The 20,450-nt window shown below is 40.3% G+C and overlaps 1 protein-coding gene across 1 annotated transcript; it reads right to left on the minus strand.

Moving 5' to 3' along the window:
- Nucleotides 1-1,734: 1,734 nt before the first annotated feature.
- On the minus strand, nt 1,735-18,654 carry LOC139470193 (uncharacterized). The gene is made up of 3 exons (XM_071252506.1): nt 18,340-18,654; nt 3,552-3,945; nt 1,735-3,323 (listed from the first exon to the last, which is right to left on the minus strand). Exons 1-3 carry the CDS (start codon nt 18,652-18,654, stop codon nt 3,055-3,057), a joined length of 978 nt encoding a protein of 325 aa, XP_071108607.1. The 3' UTR covers nt 1,735-3,054.
- Nucleotides 18,655-20,450: the final 1,796 nt, after the last annotated feature.

Genomic DNA, 20,450 nt, shown 5'->3' on the forward strand with positions numbered 1-20,450 from the left:
ATAAAGTAATAGCAATAAAGTATTAGCAATAGAGTAATAGCGATAAAGTAATAGCGATAAAGTAACAGCAATAAAGTAACAGCAATAAAGTAATAGCAATAAAGTAATAGCGATAAAGTAATAGCAATAAAGTAATAGCAATAAAGTAACAGCAATAAAGTAATAGCGATAAAGTAATAGCAATAGAGTAATAGCGATAAAGTAACAGCAATAAAGTAACAGCAATAAAGTAATAGCGATAAAGTAACAGCAATAAAGTAATAGCGATAAAGTAACAGCAATAAAGTAATAGCAATAAAGTAATAGCAATAGAGTAATAGCAATAAAGTAACAGCAATAAAGTAATAGCAATAAAGTATTAGCAATAAAGTAACAGCAATAAAGTAATAGCGATAAAGTAACAGCAATAAAGTAACAGCAATAAAGTAATAGCAATAAAGTAATAGCGATAAAGTAACAGCAATAAAGTAATAGCAATAAAGTAACAGCAATAAAGTAATAGCAATAAAGTATTAGCAATAGAGTAATAGCGATAAAGTAATAGCGATAAAGTAACAGCAATAAAGTAACAGCAATAAAGTATTAGCAATAGAGTAATAGCGATAAAGTAATAGCGATAAAGTAACAGCAATAAAGTAACAGCAATAAAGTAATAGCAATAAAGTAATAGCGATAAAGTAACAGCAATAAAGTAATAGCGATAAAGTAACAGCAATAAAGTAACAGCAATAAAGTAACAATATGATAACCAGATAGGAAATCCATCTGAAACGGATACAATAGAAGTTACCAATTATACCACGTTACAATTAATTGTACTTTAATAGCATTTGGAGTGTAGGGCACTGTCCACTGCATGACTTATTGACATCTCTGCAGATTAAACTCGTGAATTGGCCACAGGAAAGCTTCGTATTCGTTTAGAGTGAGAGGCGAGAATATGAAAATTTGGTTTCAATTGATGGTGTTGAAAACAGGCTATGAAGATGTGCTCTAAGTGCATAAGATGTGTTCTAAGTACATAAGATGTGCTCTAAGTACATAGGATGTGCTCTAAGTACATAAGATGTGCTCTAACTACACAAGTATGGCGAAAATGCGTTTAATATCGTCCGTTCGTTCGTACGCACGGTATGGTATATTATTTCCACTCAAGTTATGAACACAACAATACATTATAAGTTAATGATAATATTTGATCGATAAATAAACAAATTGAAACAGAAAAGAAAAACGTGTACATACATTCATATGCAGTAGCCCTTTGGTTAAAGCGTTCGCTCGTCACGCCTGAGACCCGGTTCGGCTCTCAGCACGGGGACAAAAGCCACTTTCCAGTGTTCCTCTACGTGACCTCGCAGTAATATTATTAAAAAACGGGTTGCAACATAGCCTAGTCACTGCACAATTATATTTTACGTCATTTATGTGAGAATATAATGTCGTCCAAGCCAACAGGTCGACTGTCTATCATTCAGGCATTCTGAGTTCTGGAATTGACAGTAAGTACACTTAATCGAATAGCACGAGTCCTCAGAATCTTGGGAAAAGATTGAAACTTGTGGATGCTTTCACGTTAATTACACAGGTATGTTATTCATGCACACAATCGTTTTCAGGACATTCATAGTTCTTGTACAATCATTGTCTTCAATCGTCTTCATGACTATCGAAATTCTAGTTGAGCAGTCTTGGGGATGCTAATAGTCTTGTTCAACAGTCTATGGCGCCACAATCGTCTTGGGGATGCTAATAGTCTTGTTCAACGTTCTAGGGCGCCACAATCGTCATGGGGATACTAGTTGTCTTGTTCGACGTTCTAGGGCGCCACAATCGTCATGGGGATGCTAGTAAAATCAGGAAACTCCTAGAAGCCATCTACATCAAAAGGATCCAGCCAGCAATGAACAGAGACCAAGGCTATTACATCCCGCCTGCTTACCATCACCTAATTGCTAAATCCCTTTGTCCATCCAATTAATAGAGTGGCTTCCATCATCTCCATCAGTCTGCTTGTTTACTCTGCTTGTATACTCTGTGTTCATTAGTCATCCACTGGCTTCCAATTAGCTTAATCACCTCTCTGTGTCCATCAACTAGTCACTGTAACAACTTAGATGTCAATAAGTGTATATATACCTATGTTGTTTAGCCCTATCCATCACTTGCTTGATAAAGGTGTTAGGATCTACACCGAAACGTCGCAGAAACCCCAGAACACGCACTCATCCACTGCACACACTACCTCACACATCGAACCGCATTACAAACCACCCTCAATCTAAACAAGGCTCTCACTCTAGAAGCAATACTACACCCACAAAATAAACTAGAAAACTTCAAGGCCTTAGGCGTATTCTTAATCAAAACGGAACTAATAAAACGCATCTAAAAACATATAATAACCTACCAAATCAAAATCACATAAACAAACAAACATCCACCATACCCAGCTCCCTTAGTTCTCCTCCCCAATTGCAACCCCATCGGCATCTATTCCAAATCTCAAAATTCCCAAATTATATATAAGCAACCCCTAAAGCCCCCTCTAGGGGTTGCACAGACCACCTTCGCCCCTTTCGGAAACACATTAAATGGCCTGGCCGGGCCCGTGTGCGAAATACGCATCAGTCGGAAAGCGCACGTTAAATCTCCAAAGTAAGTAAGTAAGTAAGCCCTATCCATCACTTGCTTGATAAAGGTGTTAGGATCTACACCGAAACGTCGCACTAATTGTAATAAAGAAGTTGTTCATCCATAGAACTCGTCTTACTTCATCACTCCAACTTCTAAATGCCACTCAAAGAAGGGATGCTAGTTGTCTTGTTCAACAGTCTAAGGCACCACAATCGTCTTGGGGATGCTAGTAGTCTTGTTCAACGGACTAAGGCGCCAAATCGTCTTGGGGATGTTAGTAGCTTTGTTCAACAGTCTAGGGCACCACAGTCGTCTTGGGGATGCTAGTAGTCTTGTTCAACGGTCTAAGGCGCCAGAGTTCGCCGTGCCAAGATCAAGCTGAGATACTTTTCAAGGTGGCAAAGATGATACAACCAGCTAGACTTCCCATTTAAATAAACGTTGAAAATAATCTCCCCTCGAGTCCGCTGTCCACGCACTGAGAGCATCGTCCTTCACGAAGGATTGCAGGAAACACCATTCTTGGGCATAATAATATTCATAACTCTTGCACGTGAACGCCGTGTGCTGTATGCAGTATTGTTCACACTTGGATACCGAGTTAACATCGTAGTATGATTGGTTGTTGAGCAACCAGACCACGTATCCTTGAATTCTTCTGAAGGAATCAGAATATCCCGATAAATCTGAAAGAAAGATTAATTTCTTCGTGAAATCAGAGGCAACCTTCCGACTTAACGATCTTTTTATAACGAATAATGTTTATCCTTCTCAATGAGCGAGGTCACAGATGGTAGTTAATGTGTCGCCATAAACGACTTGAACACAATGCCCCTGTGATTGACATAACATAAACGGCATCTGTCAAAATAATGTCAACACGATATGTATTGATATGACATGGTGTTGCCTACCTTGCGTTGTTGCAGGAGTGGTAGTTGTAGGGGTCGTCGTAGTTATAATCGAGGTCGGCTTGGACGTGGTAGTAGTAGTAGTAGTAGTAGTAGTAGTAGCTGTAGCTGTAGCTGTAGCTGTAGCTGATATCGTGGTTGTAGGTGGAGTGTTCGTGGTAGTAACAGTAGTAGCACCGTTCGTTGATGTTGTAGTGGAGGTCGACGTGGGTGTAGTCGTTGTGGTTGTCGTGGCGGCAGCAGGAGTAGGTGCGGCAGCCCCTGTTGAGTCCGTTGTCGGAGATGCTGTACTTGTATTTGTTGCAATGTCAGGACGCAAGCATACGAAACCTTTTGTTGCCGTGACGGGGATACAAACATCACCATATCGGCACGGGCTTGGTGTACAAGCGTGGTTCTGAAAGCAACACAACATTAACGGAGTCATCCCTGACTGACTGAATGATTATTACACAAAAACACTGCGTTAAACGCTGCACAAGTTTGGCTTAACAACGCTAAAAATTGGTTGAGTTCTGTTAGAAATTTAATGAACGTCTCGTGATACTTGTTTATTTGTTTGTATGTTGTTTCAAATTCTAAACGTCAAACTTATAAACGACTGCCTTAAAATTCATTCCGCTTACACGCGGTGGCCGAAACTCAAACTCCAGGCCAAACACAGTTAATAATATTCTATACGAATATACAAAACTATCGGACCAAGGGCAACAGGTGGAGCTGTGTTTGATCCCCTCTCCAACAGATATTCATAGAAATGATAAAGCAGGCACACTGGCGAAGCTAGCTCTAGACAAAGCAGAGATACAGCCTATTCCGTTTAGTAAACTAGAGATGAAAAGCAAAATCAAAGCCTCCATAGCCCAAAGATGGCAAGCCCAGTCGGTCGGAAGCAAGTAATATCGGCAGATGGCTGTACAAAATTCAACCCAAGATCCACTAAAAGCCAAACTCATACTGAAATGAGAGGAAAGTTGAAATTGCCATCTCACGCCTCAGACGATGACAAAAACACTATGACAAGGTTGGTCCATCTTGCAATCAACCTGAATCCATTGCTCACTTGTTTCTGTAATGTCAAGACCACGCCCCAGCCCGAGCTCGGTTAAAACAAGAATTGCAGTTAGATCCGCTATCTGTCGTAGATCTGCTAAAGCCAAGTGATGCAATAGCGAAGGTCAAACTAACTCTATTTCTGAGAGATGGACAGCTTCTCTAACGTATATAAACAGAGCAGCCAAAGATAAGAATGAAATTATATCAATATACGAAAATAGAAATCATATCAATACAAAAACAGAAATTATGTGAACACCAAACTCACATTAGATATGTGTACACCTTCTCACACACGGGAGTCCGAAAGAGGAACAGGTCCGCCGAAATTGCTTAGGCAACAACGACATCTCGGACTAACACTCTGTCGAAAGAAGGACCTCCTCCGTGGTCTAGTGGTAGAGCGTCCGCCCGGAGAGCAGGCACATTGGCGAAGCTAGTTCTGGACCGGAGAGCGGAAGGTCCGGGGTTCGATCCCCGACCGCGTCATACCAAAAGACGGTAAAAGATGGTACTTGTTGTTACCCTGTCTGGCGCTCGGCATTATGGGGCTAAAACAAGGACTGGTCGGCTCGGAGTCAGTATACTGTGTCTGAGTGGGGTATTCATGTTAAACTGCGGCATGGTATCTCCGTGAGCTACCACTATAAATCGGCATCAGTCCGGAATAGTACAAGCAGCCACACACACACACACACACATATACACGTGCATGCACGTCGCTATATAAGTGCAATAATCTTGGACGCGACGTTGAACCCTATTTCACCTCACCTCACCATAGACATGGGTAATTATCAATGTTCCCTTCACACAACAGGGAATGATGTCGGAGAACCGTGAAAAATATATACCTGGTTTGAATGATAAATATTGAATAAATACTTTGACATGATTTTTTTTTTGTATCGTTATGATCAGTATGTCATCGCTGTTCTGCACGCTTTGTAAATTTGTCAAATCAAGTTTTGAATGAAAAATCCCGTCGAAAATCAATTTGTGAAAGTTATTCAAAAGGGCGTTGATACCCGGACCAGTATACTATGACTAAATCTGGTGTTTTTAACAGTAACATGATGCTTGCGAAACGGCAAATATGGGTTTCGCAACCGTCGCTTCTACAGCCGTCACCTGCACAGTCGTTGTCGCTCCTACAGCCGTCACCTGCACAGTCGTCGCTCCAACAGCCGTCACCACCACACTTGGAACAATCATAGAAACATGCCTCATCGTCAAATGATGTCGTCATCGCTACCTGCACATCCGTCCCCTCCACATCTTTTATCAGCCGCCACCTCCCCAGTGGACCTCCCACCACCATCTGCAGCATATGAACATGGACTCTTCCTATCCGCCGTGGAATGCGAAGTGTAGGAGAAACAATGTCTCCGAGGGATTACTCGACATTGTAAACCCTCACATGAGGGAACGTCCCGAAAATTAGACCCCTTCGGGACGTTCCCTCATGTGAGGGTTTACAATCTCAAGTAATCTCGAGGAGACATGATTTTTCCAACTTATAAACCGACTCATCGCATAGACAACGTTTTCAATTAAAACAATCAAATGTATAACCTATATCGGAGATGAAATATCGCCTGCAGTCGTGATCTCGGTTCAATGAAACCGGTGACCTCAGCACGTGGGTTTCGGAACGGTGCGAAATCTGCACGTGCGTCTCGCAATGGCACGAAATCTGCACGTGCGTCTCGTAGGCTGTTCGTAGTTTTTGTTCTATCAAGGGTTTACAATGATTGTAAGCCCTCCTGCGAGGTGTTACAATCGTTGTAATACCTCCTGCGAGGTGTTACCACAATTTCAAACTCCATATCGAGTTACACAAACAGCCATTTATAAACGTCATTCCTTCCCCTCGCCACCACCGCCACTGGATATGTCTGTGCCGCTGCCTTCATCACCTCGTGGCTTCAACCCCCCAATGACATCATCAACCCGTGAAACTCCCGCCACAACACCGTCGTCTTTCAGGTCCGTCTTTGGTAGACTGCAAGCCCTTGGGGAAAGTATATCACATATGAGTCATACATCTCCATACATCACCGAAGAATCGTCCGTTGAAGAAACTTGAGGGGGCTGTTAATCAGCTGAGCATATTGTCCAATGCTAACACCTCAGAGTCCCTTACAGACGAAATCCAAAAAAACTTTCGTTTCCATCCCACTGTGATGATGAACAAGAACAAAAGAAAATAATTTAATATACCAACAGCCAGTTCTGTTATTTGAGGCCAGTAGATATCCCTCTGAACATTATCCATGACACCATAACTGAGGTCATTATGAATCGACGATATGCGGACGTGGAAGTTGAATGCCTTTCTCGGGGTATTAACAAGGATTTTCACACTGTGTTAAGTGTATCAAAGAAACGTCAGAAGGCACGTAACCTGTTGGAGGGCATGTAACCTGTGGAAGGGCATGTAACCTGTGGAAGGGCATATAACCTGTGGAATCGCATATAACCTGTGGAAGGGCATGTAACCTGTGGGAGTGCATGTAACCTCTGGAAGGGCATGTAACCTGTGGAAGGGCATGTAACCTGTGGGAGGGGCATGTAACCTCTGGAAGGGCATGTAACCCATGGAAGGGCATGTAACCCATGGAAGGGCCTGTAACCTGTGGAAGGGCATGTAACCTCTGGAAGGGCATGTAACCTGTGGAAGGGCATGTAACCTGTGGAAGGGCCTGTAACCTGTGGAAGGGCATGTAACCCATGGAAGGGCATGTAACCCATGGAAGGGCCTGTAACCTGTGGAAGGGCATGTAACCTCTGGAAGGGCATGTAACCTGTGGAAGGGCATGGAACCTGTGGAAGGGCCTGTAACCTGTGGAAGGGCATGTAACCTGTGGAAGGGCATGTAACCCGTGGAAGGGCTCCTTGTGGATCCTTGTGGGAAAATATAGCGATTACAATAGACAGCTATGGTGCAGGGCATTGAAGCTAATCCAGTTCCTAGAACTGTAAACTCTGCAATGAAAAGGTGTCCTTCAAAGGGCTGTGAAGAATGAAATATGAGATTGTTTATATGTTACATTGCCTGTTGATCTGTATATGTTTCTATTGTTCTTAACTGAATGTGATCATATTTTGTGTGGTGTCATGCATGGAAAAATATAAAAACAAGGCAATTTTAATTTCAATGTTTTACGTTATGCTTTCTGAGGATCCATACTTTATCAAAATCAATAAAACAGACAACAGTAAAACCATCAGTGAATATTAAAGTCCTTTATGAATTGGAAATGAGCATAAATGAACATTTCAATTGTTGACTAAAATCTAATCCTAACTAGATTAATCCTGCAACATTTTGGTGTATTATCGGAAATGCGGTCATCTACTACTGCAACAAAATCATTTATAACAGACAACATAGACAACTAACATTGATTCCATATGATTCCAACATGCTTACATGAAATGCATGCGACAGTAACTTTTTTGTTTTGGTTTGGTTTGGTTTTTTTACGCCGCACTCAGCAATATTCCAGCTATATGACGGCGGTCTGTAAATAATCGAGTCTGGACCAAACAATCCAGTGATTGATATCCTTAGCATCGATCCACTCAATTGGGATCGATGACATGTATCAACCAAGTCAGCGAGCCTGACCACCCGATCCCGTTAGTCAACTTTTACGACAAGCATAGTCACCTTTTACGCAAGCATGGGTTGCTGAAGACCTATTCTACCCCGGAATCTTCACGGAGCACGACAGTAACTAGTATTGTACGATGATGTGGACAATAACTTGTTAACATTATCATATTCATTTATGATCTCATTTCATGTTCTCTCACTCCAATGTGTCATTGTCCAAATGTGAAAAACCCAGAAGCTGCACCGTTGACTTAGGACTCGACTTAGTCCATCAATGAGCCTGTTACATCCGGGTGCATCAAGTGATGACCAGTACTCTTGAATCCCAGAGATCAGCTGATCCTTAGTTGTTGGTTTCACATGGCGACGCAAAATTAACGTCATCTGAGCCAACAAGAGAACCCATGCATAAAAGGTGACTATGCTTGTCGTAAGAGCCGAATGACGGGATCGGGTGGTCAGGCTCGCTGACTTGGTTGATACATGTCATCGTATCCCAGTTGCGTGGATCGATGCTCATGATATCAATCACTGCATTGTCTGGTCCAGACTCGATTATTTACACACCGGAAAAGCTTGTCGTAAGAGGCGAATAACGGGATCGGGTGGTAAGGATCGCTGACTAGGTTGAATTGAATGGCGATGTCTCGTCATTTTCGAGCTTGAAAAATGTTGGCAATTGAATGACAAATTATTGGCTTGTGCTTGCCTTTTTATAGCCACTACAATGAGTTACGAATGCCATAACTGGCTTGCGCATTTGCTTAACTGTTTTCCTCCATGACATGTTTGAACAAGTGTGAAAACAATGCCGTTTAAGACATTGCAAATCGACAATGGTTGCGTTCTGACGCGCTTTGTCGAATATCAGGCAATCAACGTTTTCCAATAACATACATCCAATTTATATACCGGATTTTTTGTGTAGTCAGGTTCAGTGAATAACATACCACCTGTGCGTTGCTTTTTTAAGAGTGTATTATAATGCGATTTGAATATTATTATTAACTATCTTACTTACGACATGTTTTACATGAGACGTTTTATATTTACCTGACACCATAAATTACAATTATTGCTTGTAAAGTCAACTCAATTGACAAATACTCTAAAACACGTGATTGTAAACTATTCTGTATAATATATTTTGTAAATGCCAAAATTATGTATCAAGGATCAAGTAGAACAGTATTGATTAATATTGACAGTAGCATAATTTAGATAATAGCATTATTTAGATACATAAACGAAACTTTTGAAAATAAGGAAATGACATATACAATGAAAAGGGGAGTCATTACGTGTATACCCAAGGGAAACAAAGACAGAAGATTTCTAAAAAACTGGCGTCCAATATCATTGCTGAATGCACTTTATAAAATAATTAGTACATGTATTGCAAATAGAATGAAAACAACTTTAGATCACCTAATTCATGATAATCAAACTGGCTTTATTCCTGGAAGATGTATTAGCGAAAACACAAGACTTTTGTATGACATTATGTTTGAATGTAAAAGACTAAATAGACCAGGAATGTTGCTGCTGATTGATTTTGAGAAAGCGTTTGACACAATATCAAGACAGTTTATTGCCAGGGCATTAGAAAAGTATGGTTTTGGGCCTTATATGATAAAATGGATACACCTACTACACCTAACTAATAATGCATCCTCTTGTGTAATACAAAACGGTCATATGTCTTCTTTCTTTATTAATGAAAGAGGTTGCAGACAAGGAGACCCAATATCACCATATCTTTTTCTTTTTGCTGTGGAAATCTTAGGATGTATGATAAGAGACAATAAAAACATTATAGGAATTGTATTGAATGAGAAAGAGTACAAATTAGGTCAGTATGCAGACGACACACAATTATTCTTAACCGGAGAGGCTGACTGCCTGTATGCAGCAATAAATATACTTGATTGTTTCTTTAAAATGTCTGGACTTAAAATAAATATTGATAAAACAAAAGCCATATGGATGGGGTCGAAAGCAGGGAGCTCAACAAATATTTGTGAAGACTTAAAGTTAGACTGGCATGTAGGCAATTTTGAAGTGTTGGGAATTATTCTCAACCCCCATTTGCAAGATCTATGGGTTATCAATACCCGAAAAAGACTTGAAACAATAAATAAGTTATTGGCAAACTGTAGAAGAAGAAACTTGACTCTTATAGGTAAAATTACTGTTATCAAGTCATTGGCTCTCTCAACTCTTGTCCATATTTTTATGGCACTGCCAAACCCCCCAGAAGATTTTATTACAAATTTAAATAAAATTTTGTTTAGTTTTTTTATGGAATAATAAACCAGATAAAATTAAAAGGCAAAATCTGAAAAAAAAAATATGCTGATGGTGGGCTTAGAATGGTGGACATTAAAATATTTATAGAATCACTAAAATTATCTACTTTAAGAAAGTATTTAAAAAAGAGTACATGTGATAATCCCTCAGTTTTTTCTTTCACTGATATGATAAATTTAGGAGTCAACGCTGATAAATATTTATGTGTGAAAAACCCTTTTTGGAGAGATGTTTTAAATGTTTGGGGAAATTACGGCAGAAAATTTACAACAAATTCAGAAAGGATCTCCGAAATTCTATCACAGCCCCTATGGCTAAATCACCAATTTAAACATGAAAACTACATAATTAAAAATTGGTTTAAAAAGGGTATAGTGACAATTAAGGACTTATGTAATGAGAATGGATTTTTGCCATTCGAAATATTAAAAGTACGTTATGATATACAGGGTACAATATTAGATTATAATAAGGTTAAACTTAGTATACCTAAAGAATGGAGAGACACTGTCAACCATTATATCAAAATACCAATATATGACTTAAATTTTAGTCCACAATTGAGGGATATATTTATACCCGTTCAAGGATCTAGGTACTTTTATGATAGACTAATTACAATAACAAAACCACCCTTAGTAAATGGAAAATGGCAATCTCTTTTTGATAATGATATTCAATGGAAAGAAGTTTATTCAAATTTCAGAAAATGTACTAAAGATACTAAATTGATTGACTTTCAGTTTAAGTTTATCCACAGAATAATTTACACCAAAAAGGAATTATTAAGAATGAAACTAGTTGATAATGATATTTGCTCCTTTTGTGACTTAAATGGCGAAAACCTTATACATTGTACATGTATATTGGGAATGTGAATATGTTAAACACTTTTGGAGCAAACTGGAAACCTTTTTAAACCTTGACACAAATACTAGGATCTCACTTACCAAATACTCAGTTATTTTTGGATTCGACAAAAATAAACTTTTACTTAATCATATTATAATATCCAGTAAAAGATATATATATATATATCAAGTATTAAGGGTGAGAAACCAATTTTTGATAATTTTAGGAAAATACTAACAGAGACAGCGATGATTGAAAAATTCATTGCCACCAAAAACAATGGTCTATTACAATTTGAACGAAAATGGGGAAAAATCCTACACAAATTAATATAATAATCATGCCCTGTACAATAAGGCTATAGATAAGCTATGCCTCAAATAGCAATACTACCATAATTGTTTTAGTTATATCTGACTATCGATACAACTTTTCATGCTCTTCTTGAGGCATATCATGTGTGTGTGTGTGTGTGTGTGTGTGTGCGTGCGTGTGCGTGTGCGTGTTTCAATTATGCATGCTATATTTATATCACAAAAAATGTACATCTATGTAACGTATTGTCACTACAATTGACTAAACCTACTGTGTAACCTCTGAACCTGATGTACAACTCTTCGAAAGGAATAAAAAATGTCAACAACAAAAACATATTGACAGTACCGCCAGCAGTGTATTCAACGGACCCGTGAAAATAACACTGCTTTATCTTATTATTTATTTTAAATGACGGGCGGTCGGGTAGCCTAGTGGTCTCCCGAACTCAATCCCATCGAACACGTCTGGGATGCTCTTGGCAGAAGTGGGACGATCGGGTAGCCTAGTGGTTAAAGCGTTCGCTCGACACGCCGAAGACCCGGGTTCGATTCCCGACATGGGTACCGTGTGTGAAGCCCATTTCTGGTGTCCCCCGCCGTGACATTGCTTGAATATTGCTAAAAGCGGCGTAAAACCATACTCACTCACTCACTATTTTAAATGACGCAGTCAAAGCTCTATGTTTACCTCTCCTGGCGGCCATTATGCAACGGCCATGCATCTTATACACAACCCCACGTCTATAGGTCTCTCTTCCTGTGATACTTTAATTAGTAGAACCCTCTCCCTCAAGTCTATCATCCATGATATAACCTACTCTCATTAATTAAATGCTGCTCTTTCACGTCACGGCTATTGAGCTGAGACAAAGAGACCCAACCTTCATAAAGTATTTAGGTTCCAGTGAAAACAATGCTCCGCCAGAACTCATAAAGTCGTACCACAGACGGTTATAATGTCCAATCACAATAAAAGCATTTCAGTGCCAATAACATTTTCCAGGACCATGAACTCTCCTGACACCATCGCCTGAAGAAGCAATGGTCGTATTAAACAAAGATGGATATATTTGGCCACAACAGTACTCATCGCCCCTTACGACAAACATGTTTTACTGAAGACCTAATCTACCCCGGATCTTCACGTCTCCCGGATCAGTACAGCGGCTTCTAAGTTGGAATAAATCACATTTTATTCAGTTTATTATCAGCAAGCAAACCGAATATATTTTTTAGTAATTTAAAGCTGCAAAAAAAAAAATGACATAAAATCAAGTTCTCATTGTCCATCACACGTGTTAACTACGTATTTAGCGCGTGCGCATGCCGGTGAGTCACTCATGTTAAAGATCACGTTAATAACAAGATATCAGTGACAGAAAAAAACAGTCATTGACCCAGGCCCGGCCAGGAATATACACGAACCGATTATAAATATAGATATGTAAATATGAACCCATGTGAACGCGGCGCGTGTTGACTCACGTAATGTTTAATTACATGACTACCTAGTCCGGGTATTGTAGTAAAAAATCGCTTTATCGTATTGACGTATTTCCTAAATACAATATCCAGAGCGCATGAGTGACCCATTCGTTCAAGGCGCTTGCGTCATATACACGGTGACCGCAACAAGTGGCCCCCATTTGTAAATCGGGTAGCTTCATTGCATGCAATGCAGGCGTTTTATTGCTTCAGATTGTATTCTCGTGTTGCTATGACGATGGAAAATGCCATATGGTCTCTGAATAAGTTGACTGGAAAAGTGTACGAATTCTGTCCTGTGGAATTCCTTAACCTTCTGGATGCCGAGTTGTTTTTTTCTGACGCACATTTTGCTAAGATCGGAAAAGTGAAGGTCGTGAGAGAATTGCGCTCACGCGGCACTGCATCTACCTCTGGCTATAAAATTAAGTAGAGGTGGAGAATATTAAATTCCCTGTTTGAAGGTGTAAAGGTAACTGCAAATATTAAACCGGTTTTAAAAAAATACACTTCTAAGTGTTGTCCGACAATTTATTCTGCGTTGAAAAAAAGAGTAAATTTCTCCGCTTTTTATCGTACACCGATAAAAGTAAATTTACCTAATTTATTTTCAGAGGTCATTTTGAGTACTTATGCTTGGTCTAAAATGCCAGTGGATGATGATATCACAGAACAGGGAATTTCCCGCCTTATTCAAAACTGTGAAGTGTATTTGTGTTGGTGATGTATTTTGAATTTTATTAGACTTCAAAGTGAGGGTTGTAGAGGAGGGACATATATGTCCCTCTGGCATCCAGGGGGTTAGGAACGTTTAAACGTCAAGTGCACGCGTGTGTGTGTGATTGCTTGTACTGGTGCGGACTAATGCCGGTTTTATAGTGCTCGCCTTTTGAGACACCATGCCGCAGTTTCACGTGAATATTCCACTCGGACACAGTATAGACTCCGAGCCGACCAGTTCTTATTAACCCCCTTCCGCCAGGCAGGGTAAAAACAAGTTACTGCACAATCTCTTAACCTAGTTTAGCATGCCGAGGCTGGGGATCGAACCACCGACCTTCCGCTCTCCGTGCTGACGCTCTGTCCACTAGGCCACGGAAGCCGACTCCAGGATCAGTACAAACACGCAATGACCAAGATGCACCAGGAGGCACACGTGGCTCAGTCATGGAGGCGCCGCAATTAGCTGTGCAGAGTTTCGCTTAATTCAACATTTAAAGCCTCTTTTATGAGAGGAGAGGATGTTGGTGTGAAGAAAACGACATGTGAATATATATAAATTAATACTTCGTTTGAAGGGTATTGTCAGTGTTTCCACTGTGCACATTTGATACCTTCTCAAAACACTGGATTCTATAAATGCTGTTTCACTCGTTTTCTACACTCCACCTGCATTCGGAAATAACCGTTTTATACAAATGTTTGCAATGAAGCGCTTCCCCGCGAAGATCCAGATTAAATTTGGTATTTAGCAACCTATGCTTGTCGTCAGAGGAGACCAACGGGATCTGGCGGTCAGGCTCGCTGGCAATTGTGCAGATCGATGCTCATGATATTGATCACTGGATTGTTTGGTCCCATTATTTAAAGACCGCCGTCATATAGCTGGAATATTGCTGAGTGCGGCGTTAAACAACAAAGAATAAAGATGCCAAGCAAGACTACCAGTAGTTGTCGGTTCCAGAAAAAATTCAGCGTCGTCAAGTCTGCGAGTAACGTAACTCATTTGCATATGGGGCAATGCCACCTTCATGCAATATACAATTGCATTATTCAACAAATGACAAACAGCATGTTTATCTCCCACTTAACTCACTAACCCATGGGGGCGGTGGGGTAGCCCAGTTGTTAAAGCGTTCGCCGAAGACCCAGGTTCTATTCCCCACTTGGGTACAATGTGTGAAGCCCATTTCTGGTGTCCCCCTACCCAAGAGGGGGTTTAGGGGCTGCTTACATAGAATTTTGGAGTTTTGAGATTAGGAATAGATGCCGATGGGGTTGGGGAGGAGAACTAAGGGAGCTGGGTATGGTGGGTGTTTGTTTGTTTATTTGATTTTGATTTGGTAGGTTATTGTGTTTTTAGATGCGTTTTATTAGTTCCTTTTTTATTAAGAATACGCCTAAGGCCTTGAAGTTTTCTAGTTTATTTTGTGGGTTTAGTATTGCTTCTAGAGTGAGAGCCTTGTTTAGATTGAGGGTGGTTTGTAATGCGGTTCGATGTGTTAGGTTTTCACCAAAGTGGTCAACGACTTATTACTGCATCACTTTGGGCTTGACTCCCACATCATGTTGACACGTCATTGTATTAAGTCTTTGAATGACATTTAGAAGTGATATACAGAAAACAAAATGTGGACACAACAAGGGAAGCCAACAGATAATTGCCACTGATGGGTGCTTAGCTAAAGACAATAGATGCCAACACTTTACAGTAATCAGCGCTGATGGTTATGGACAACTGGAATTCAGACCTTTAATTATCATTGAATAGTAATGGGCAATTGACAATGGGCAAACGGGAGGCCGGAAGTATTTACCAGCTTCCAGTTGTCCATAACCATCAGTGCTAATTACTGTAAAGTGTTACTTCTATTGTCTGTTTCTAATCGCCAATCAGCGACAATTACTGTTGGCTTCTCTTGTTAAGTTTCCACCTTTTGTTATCTTATTACTTTTGTTGTCCTTACATGTACATATATATGCTCTCTGCCTCATAGCATTTGTCCCAAACAAACCCTCTCATCCAAAACCTAATTAACCAAAACATTAGCCCAAGAAACCAAGCTCTAGCTCGCAAACACCCCTTACTCACCCAAATATCCCAAAGAATAACTAACTACCTCAATGAACACCAAACTCAAAATCTTAAACAAAACTGCAAAAAATCAAATATCTTCACCCCTAAACTCAAAATACCCCAAACAGACACAACGCTAGCTAATCAAATAAATAAACAAACCGACCCAAACATAGCTAAAACCACCACACTTTCATACATACACGAAAATTGGCCAAATTGGTGTCACATATACACTGACGGATCTTCAGACCCGATCTCCAACCACACAGGCTTCGGAGTCCATACCACACAACCAGTTATATCCACACAATCTTACCGACTCCCTAACAACCAATCTATATTCACGGCCGAACTTATGGGCATGGCCTCAGCCCTGCATAACCAACAATCTAAAAACAACAAAAAAATCCTAATTCTCACTGACTCCCTTAGTGGACTACAAGCCCTCCAAAACAAAAATACCAAAAAACGACCTAAATTAATAAACCAAATACTTAAAAGCTCCAACGACCTAACAAAAGCAGGCAAACAAATAACCTTCTTGTGGATCCCCGCCCACGTAGGAATTTACGGCAACGAAAGCGCCGATAAAGCAGCTAAATTATCTCTCAAAATACCAGAAATAAGCCTAAACCTACCCATCTCAAAATCAGAAATTAAAAGTGTAAACAAACAAAAAATAACCAAAAAATGGCATAATCAATATCAAAACTCAAATAGCCAAATCAAAAAAGTGCTCAGAAAACCACTAGCCAAACCTAAAATCCTACACCCCTCTAAAAAAATTGACAGATTAATTACAAAACTCCAAACAGGACACACTAACCTAAATAACCACCTAAAACAACTTAAAAGACACACCACAGGCAACTGCCCCCACTGCAAACAACCCGAAACCACAGAACACGCACTCATTCACTGCACCCACTATCAAACACACAGAACCACACTACAAACCACCCTCAATCTAAATAAGATTCCTACTCTAGATGAAATACTAAACCCTCAAAATAAACTAGAAAACTTCAAGGCCCTAGGCGTATTCCTAATCAAAACAGACCTAATTAAGCGCATCTAAAAATTAATTAATCTACCAATCCAAAATCCAATAAACATACAAACACCCATCTTACCCGGCTCCCTTAGTTCCCTCCTCCACCCACCTCGGCATTTATTCCAAATTTAAAAATTTCAAAAAATCAATATAAGCAACCCCTAAAAGCCCCCTCTTGGGTTGCACACACCACTTTCACCCTTCTCGGAATACACTAAATGGTCCGGCCAGGCCCGTGTGCGAAATACGCTGTAGTCGGAAAGCGCACGTTAAATCTTCTATATCAGTCATAGCATTCATTCACCTGATGAAGGAGTAAGTATGTACACCGAAACGTCGTCTCTCGTCATAATAAAGAAGTTGATATCCATGAAAAAAATTCTCTTCCTTATGTCATTGTAATATTGAACTGTTCAATTACTGTTCAATGGGGCCTTAAACCAATCAACACACACAGATCCGTGAAGATCCGGGGTAGAATAGGTCTTCAGCAATCCATGCTTGCCGTAAGAGGCGACTATGCTTGCCGTAAGAGGCGACTATGCTTGCCGTAAGAGGCGACTATGCTTGCCGTAAGAGGCGACTATGCTTGCCGTAAGAGGCGACTATGCTTGTCGTTAGAGGCGAAGAACGGGATCGGGTGGTAAGACTCGCTGACTTAGTTGATGCATGTCATCATATCCCAATTACGTGGATCGATGATCATGATGTCAATCACTGGATTGTCTGTTCCAGACTCGATTATTTAAAGACCGCCGTCATATAGCTGGAATATTGCTGAGGGCGGCGTTAAACAACAAACAAACCTTTGTTAGACGTATTTAAACAAGAAGCAGAATATGGATGTCTTCAGTGCAGCATATGTTTCTCCGATCATTCATGAAGCCTAATACAACACAGCGAATTCAATGAAGACCACCGCTGGTAAAACAACAAACCAACCAACCAAATCTAATTCTTTAACTACATACATTGCAATAAACCTTCACTACACACACCTCTATACCCATATAGCTCTTAATACGTTTCCCGGAGTATTCATGAACACGGCAAATTTAATGAAGACCAACGCTGATAAAATTGTGATTTCCATCCCTTACATATTCTGGATGTAAGATATGTTAGATATTAGCATGTACTTGTTTACTAACAGGACTGGATTATTTACAAATCGCCATCATAAAGCTAGAATATTGTTGAGTGCGGCGTTAAACAACAAACAAACAAACCCGGACCGGACCAATGGGGGCTACATAAAATATGATGGAGTGAAATATACTCATCAAATGGCATACCTGGATGTTGGGGCTCAGTGCAGGGACGTACACGTCTCCCGTGGACGGCATCAGAGGGGTACCAGGACCGACGTCTTCCGAGTTCAGTTGACAAAACCTTGTCTTCATGTTCCAATTAACAGACAAACATTTCGGCGAGTACAGACAAACTCTGTGACAATGTTCGAGTGTTTTAACTTTTAACAGGTCATAACCATATCCCGGGAGAATGTTGTCATATGAACCACCCGCATTCAGGATAGTGGTGGGGTTGATGCCGGTACAGATGACGATGATACACAGGAACAGAATCCCGCGGGATGTTGTCAACTCCATCTTTGACAGCCAACTCAGGCGTCTGAATCTGCCAACAGCACTTTCGCACTTCACGCACCGAACAGCGCGCGTGTTAATAGTCACTTCGTTATAATCATGCGCATGCGCATGCGCATTAAGAAGTGATTATGTAAGCCAGCGGAAGGCGGAACAGGCAATGGACAAATCGGGAAAGGTGTTCCTGTATATTTACATCCCAACAGACCAATAGCGCTAAACACCATTAACTCACCGCAGATGCGCGTTAATGATTTTCACTATGTTTCACGCTGTGATCGTACATTTTGATGGAAGTGTTTGCCGACAATGCAGCAACCGCTCCTTGAACTTATAAAAAGACATTGCCTTGTTAGGTGATGACAGTAATGCATTGATAAAAGATATTTAAACGAACCATAATTGTGTTATTTAGAGACATTGGCGTATTCGCTACTGTTTGTGAACAACAATAGATTGTTTTCCAAAGATGAACAATACTGTTTGATGATTGTTAAAATTGAAAGGGACATTGATTGATAAGACCACGTCGTCATATTATTAGACTATTGCTTTGTGCGTTAAATACCAGATACGCACGATGACAAGCGAGATCTCTTTCATAAAGCGTTCTGAGAAGATGAATTTGACAATGAAACGAAGGTCGGGAGGATCTAGGATCCGGGATTTAGCAGCAGTTAGGTGGGCGGTTAGTTTAATCAATCAAAGCTGGGGGCGTGGTGGTAGATGTTCTGAATAATATTTCTATTTTTTGGTAGACATGTGGAGGACATTTCCAAATTTGACGCATCAGTTACAATAATGATGTCCCATACAACTCCCTATTTTCACTTGTAACATATGTTCCCGCGTTTTTTCAGGTGAACAATTGACTTTCCTTTGCATGTGTTTGTGACGGGTCCACTGGTGGTATCACCATTTGGAACTCATTCATAAACACATGCTCATGATATGGTCGGAATGCTTTCAGCAGATATTTCTTATGAATATGGAAAGGTTTTGTCGCTTTTATGCATAAATAAGAAGTACCAAATCTACGGTTATACTACTTCAAATTTCAAAACACAGCAGGTGTTTCGCCATTCTACCATGACGACAAGAAGGCATTAAAAACGGTTCTCCTTTGGTTCGCGTAATAACACATGAGCAAAAAGGTCAGCTATCTTAGAACATTCTGAAAAAGGTCACGGGTAGTCAAAACGTAACACATGTTACTCAAAGTGTTACGTCTGGTATTTTTAAACAACATTGTTTTGTAAACCATAATTACATATCAAAGGTTTTCTGCTCAGCTGGGAGAAAGCAGTGTGAGTTTGTCTGCACGTTATGCACGTGAAATGCGTTCCTTGTGTAAGGCGTTTGCACTGTGCTCAAGTCTCGGGTTATGAAACGTCCCGGGACAAGTGTGCAATTTAATAAAATGCATCAATATAACGTGACTATGCTAATGGTCCTATTATGAGAAAATATTGATCAAGAAAAGAGTACTTTTCCGTTGCATTTGTTTCTATTCACGAAAAGCTACCACATCACGTTCAATGTATAGCATAAAATGCTGTCAACACAACTATCCCTTACTCTTAGTCTTGGTGTTATTAATATATTAATTCCACAACATTGTGCGGCGGTCGGGTAGCCTAGTGGTTAAAGCGTTCGCTCGTCACGCCGAAGACCCGGGTTCGATTCCCATTTCTGGCGTCAGGAGAGATATGTACTACACGTGCACCCAAACCACCTGTCCACCTGCTGTTCGTGTCAATTCAGGGGCGGTCGGGTAGCCTAGTGGTAAAAGCGTTCGC

Source organism: Haliotis cracherodii, unplaced genomic scaffold, assembly GCF_022045235.1.
Source record: "Haliotis cracherodii isolate W230 unplaced genomic scaffold, xgHalCrac1.p SCAF_20, whole genome shotgun sequence".
NCBI lineage: Eukaryota > Metazoa > Mollusca > Gastropoda > Lepetellida > Haliotidae > Haliotis > Haliotis cracherodii.

Excerpts from the sequence above, each read along its gene's own strand:
- LOC139470193 (XM_071252506.1), bottom strand. The coding sequence starts at position 18,654 with ATGGAGTTGACAACATCCCGCGGGATTCTGTTCCTGTGTATCATCGTC. Across the intron at positions 3,946-18,339 it reads CACTGAGCCCCAACATCCAG|AACCACGCTTGTACACCAAG; the intron begins GTATGCCATTTG and ends TGTTGCTTTCAG. Across the intron at positions 3,324-3,551 it reads CACTCCTGCAACAACGCAAG|ATTTATCGGGATATTCTGAT; the intron begins GTAGGCAACACC and ends TCTTTCTTTCAG.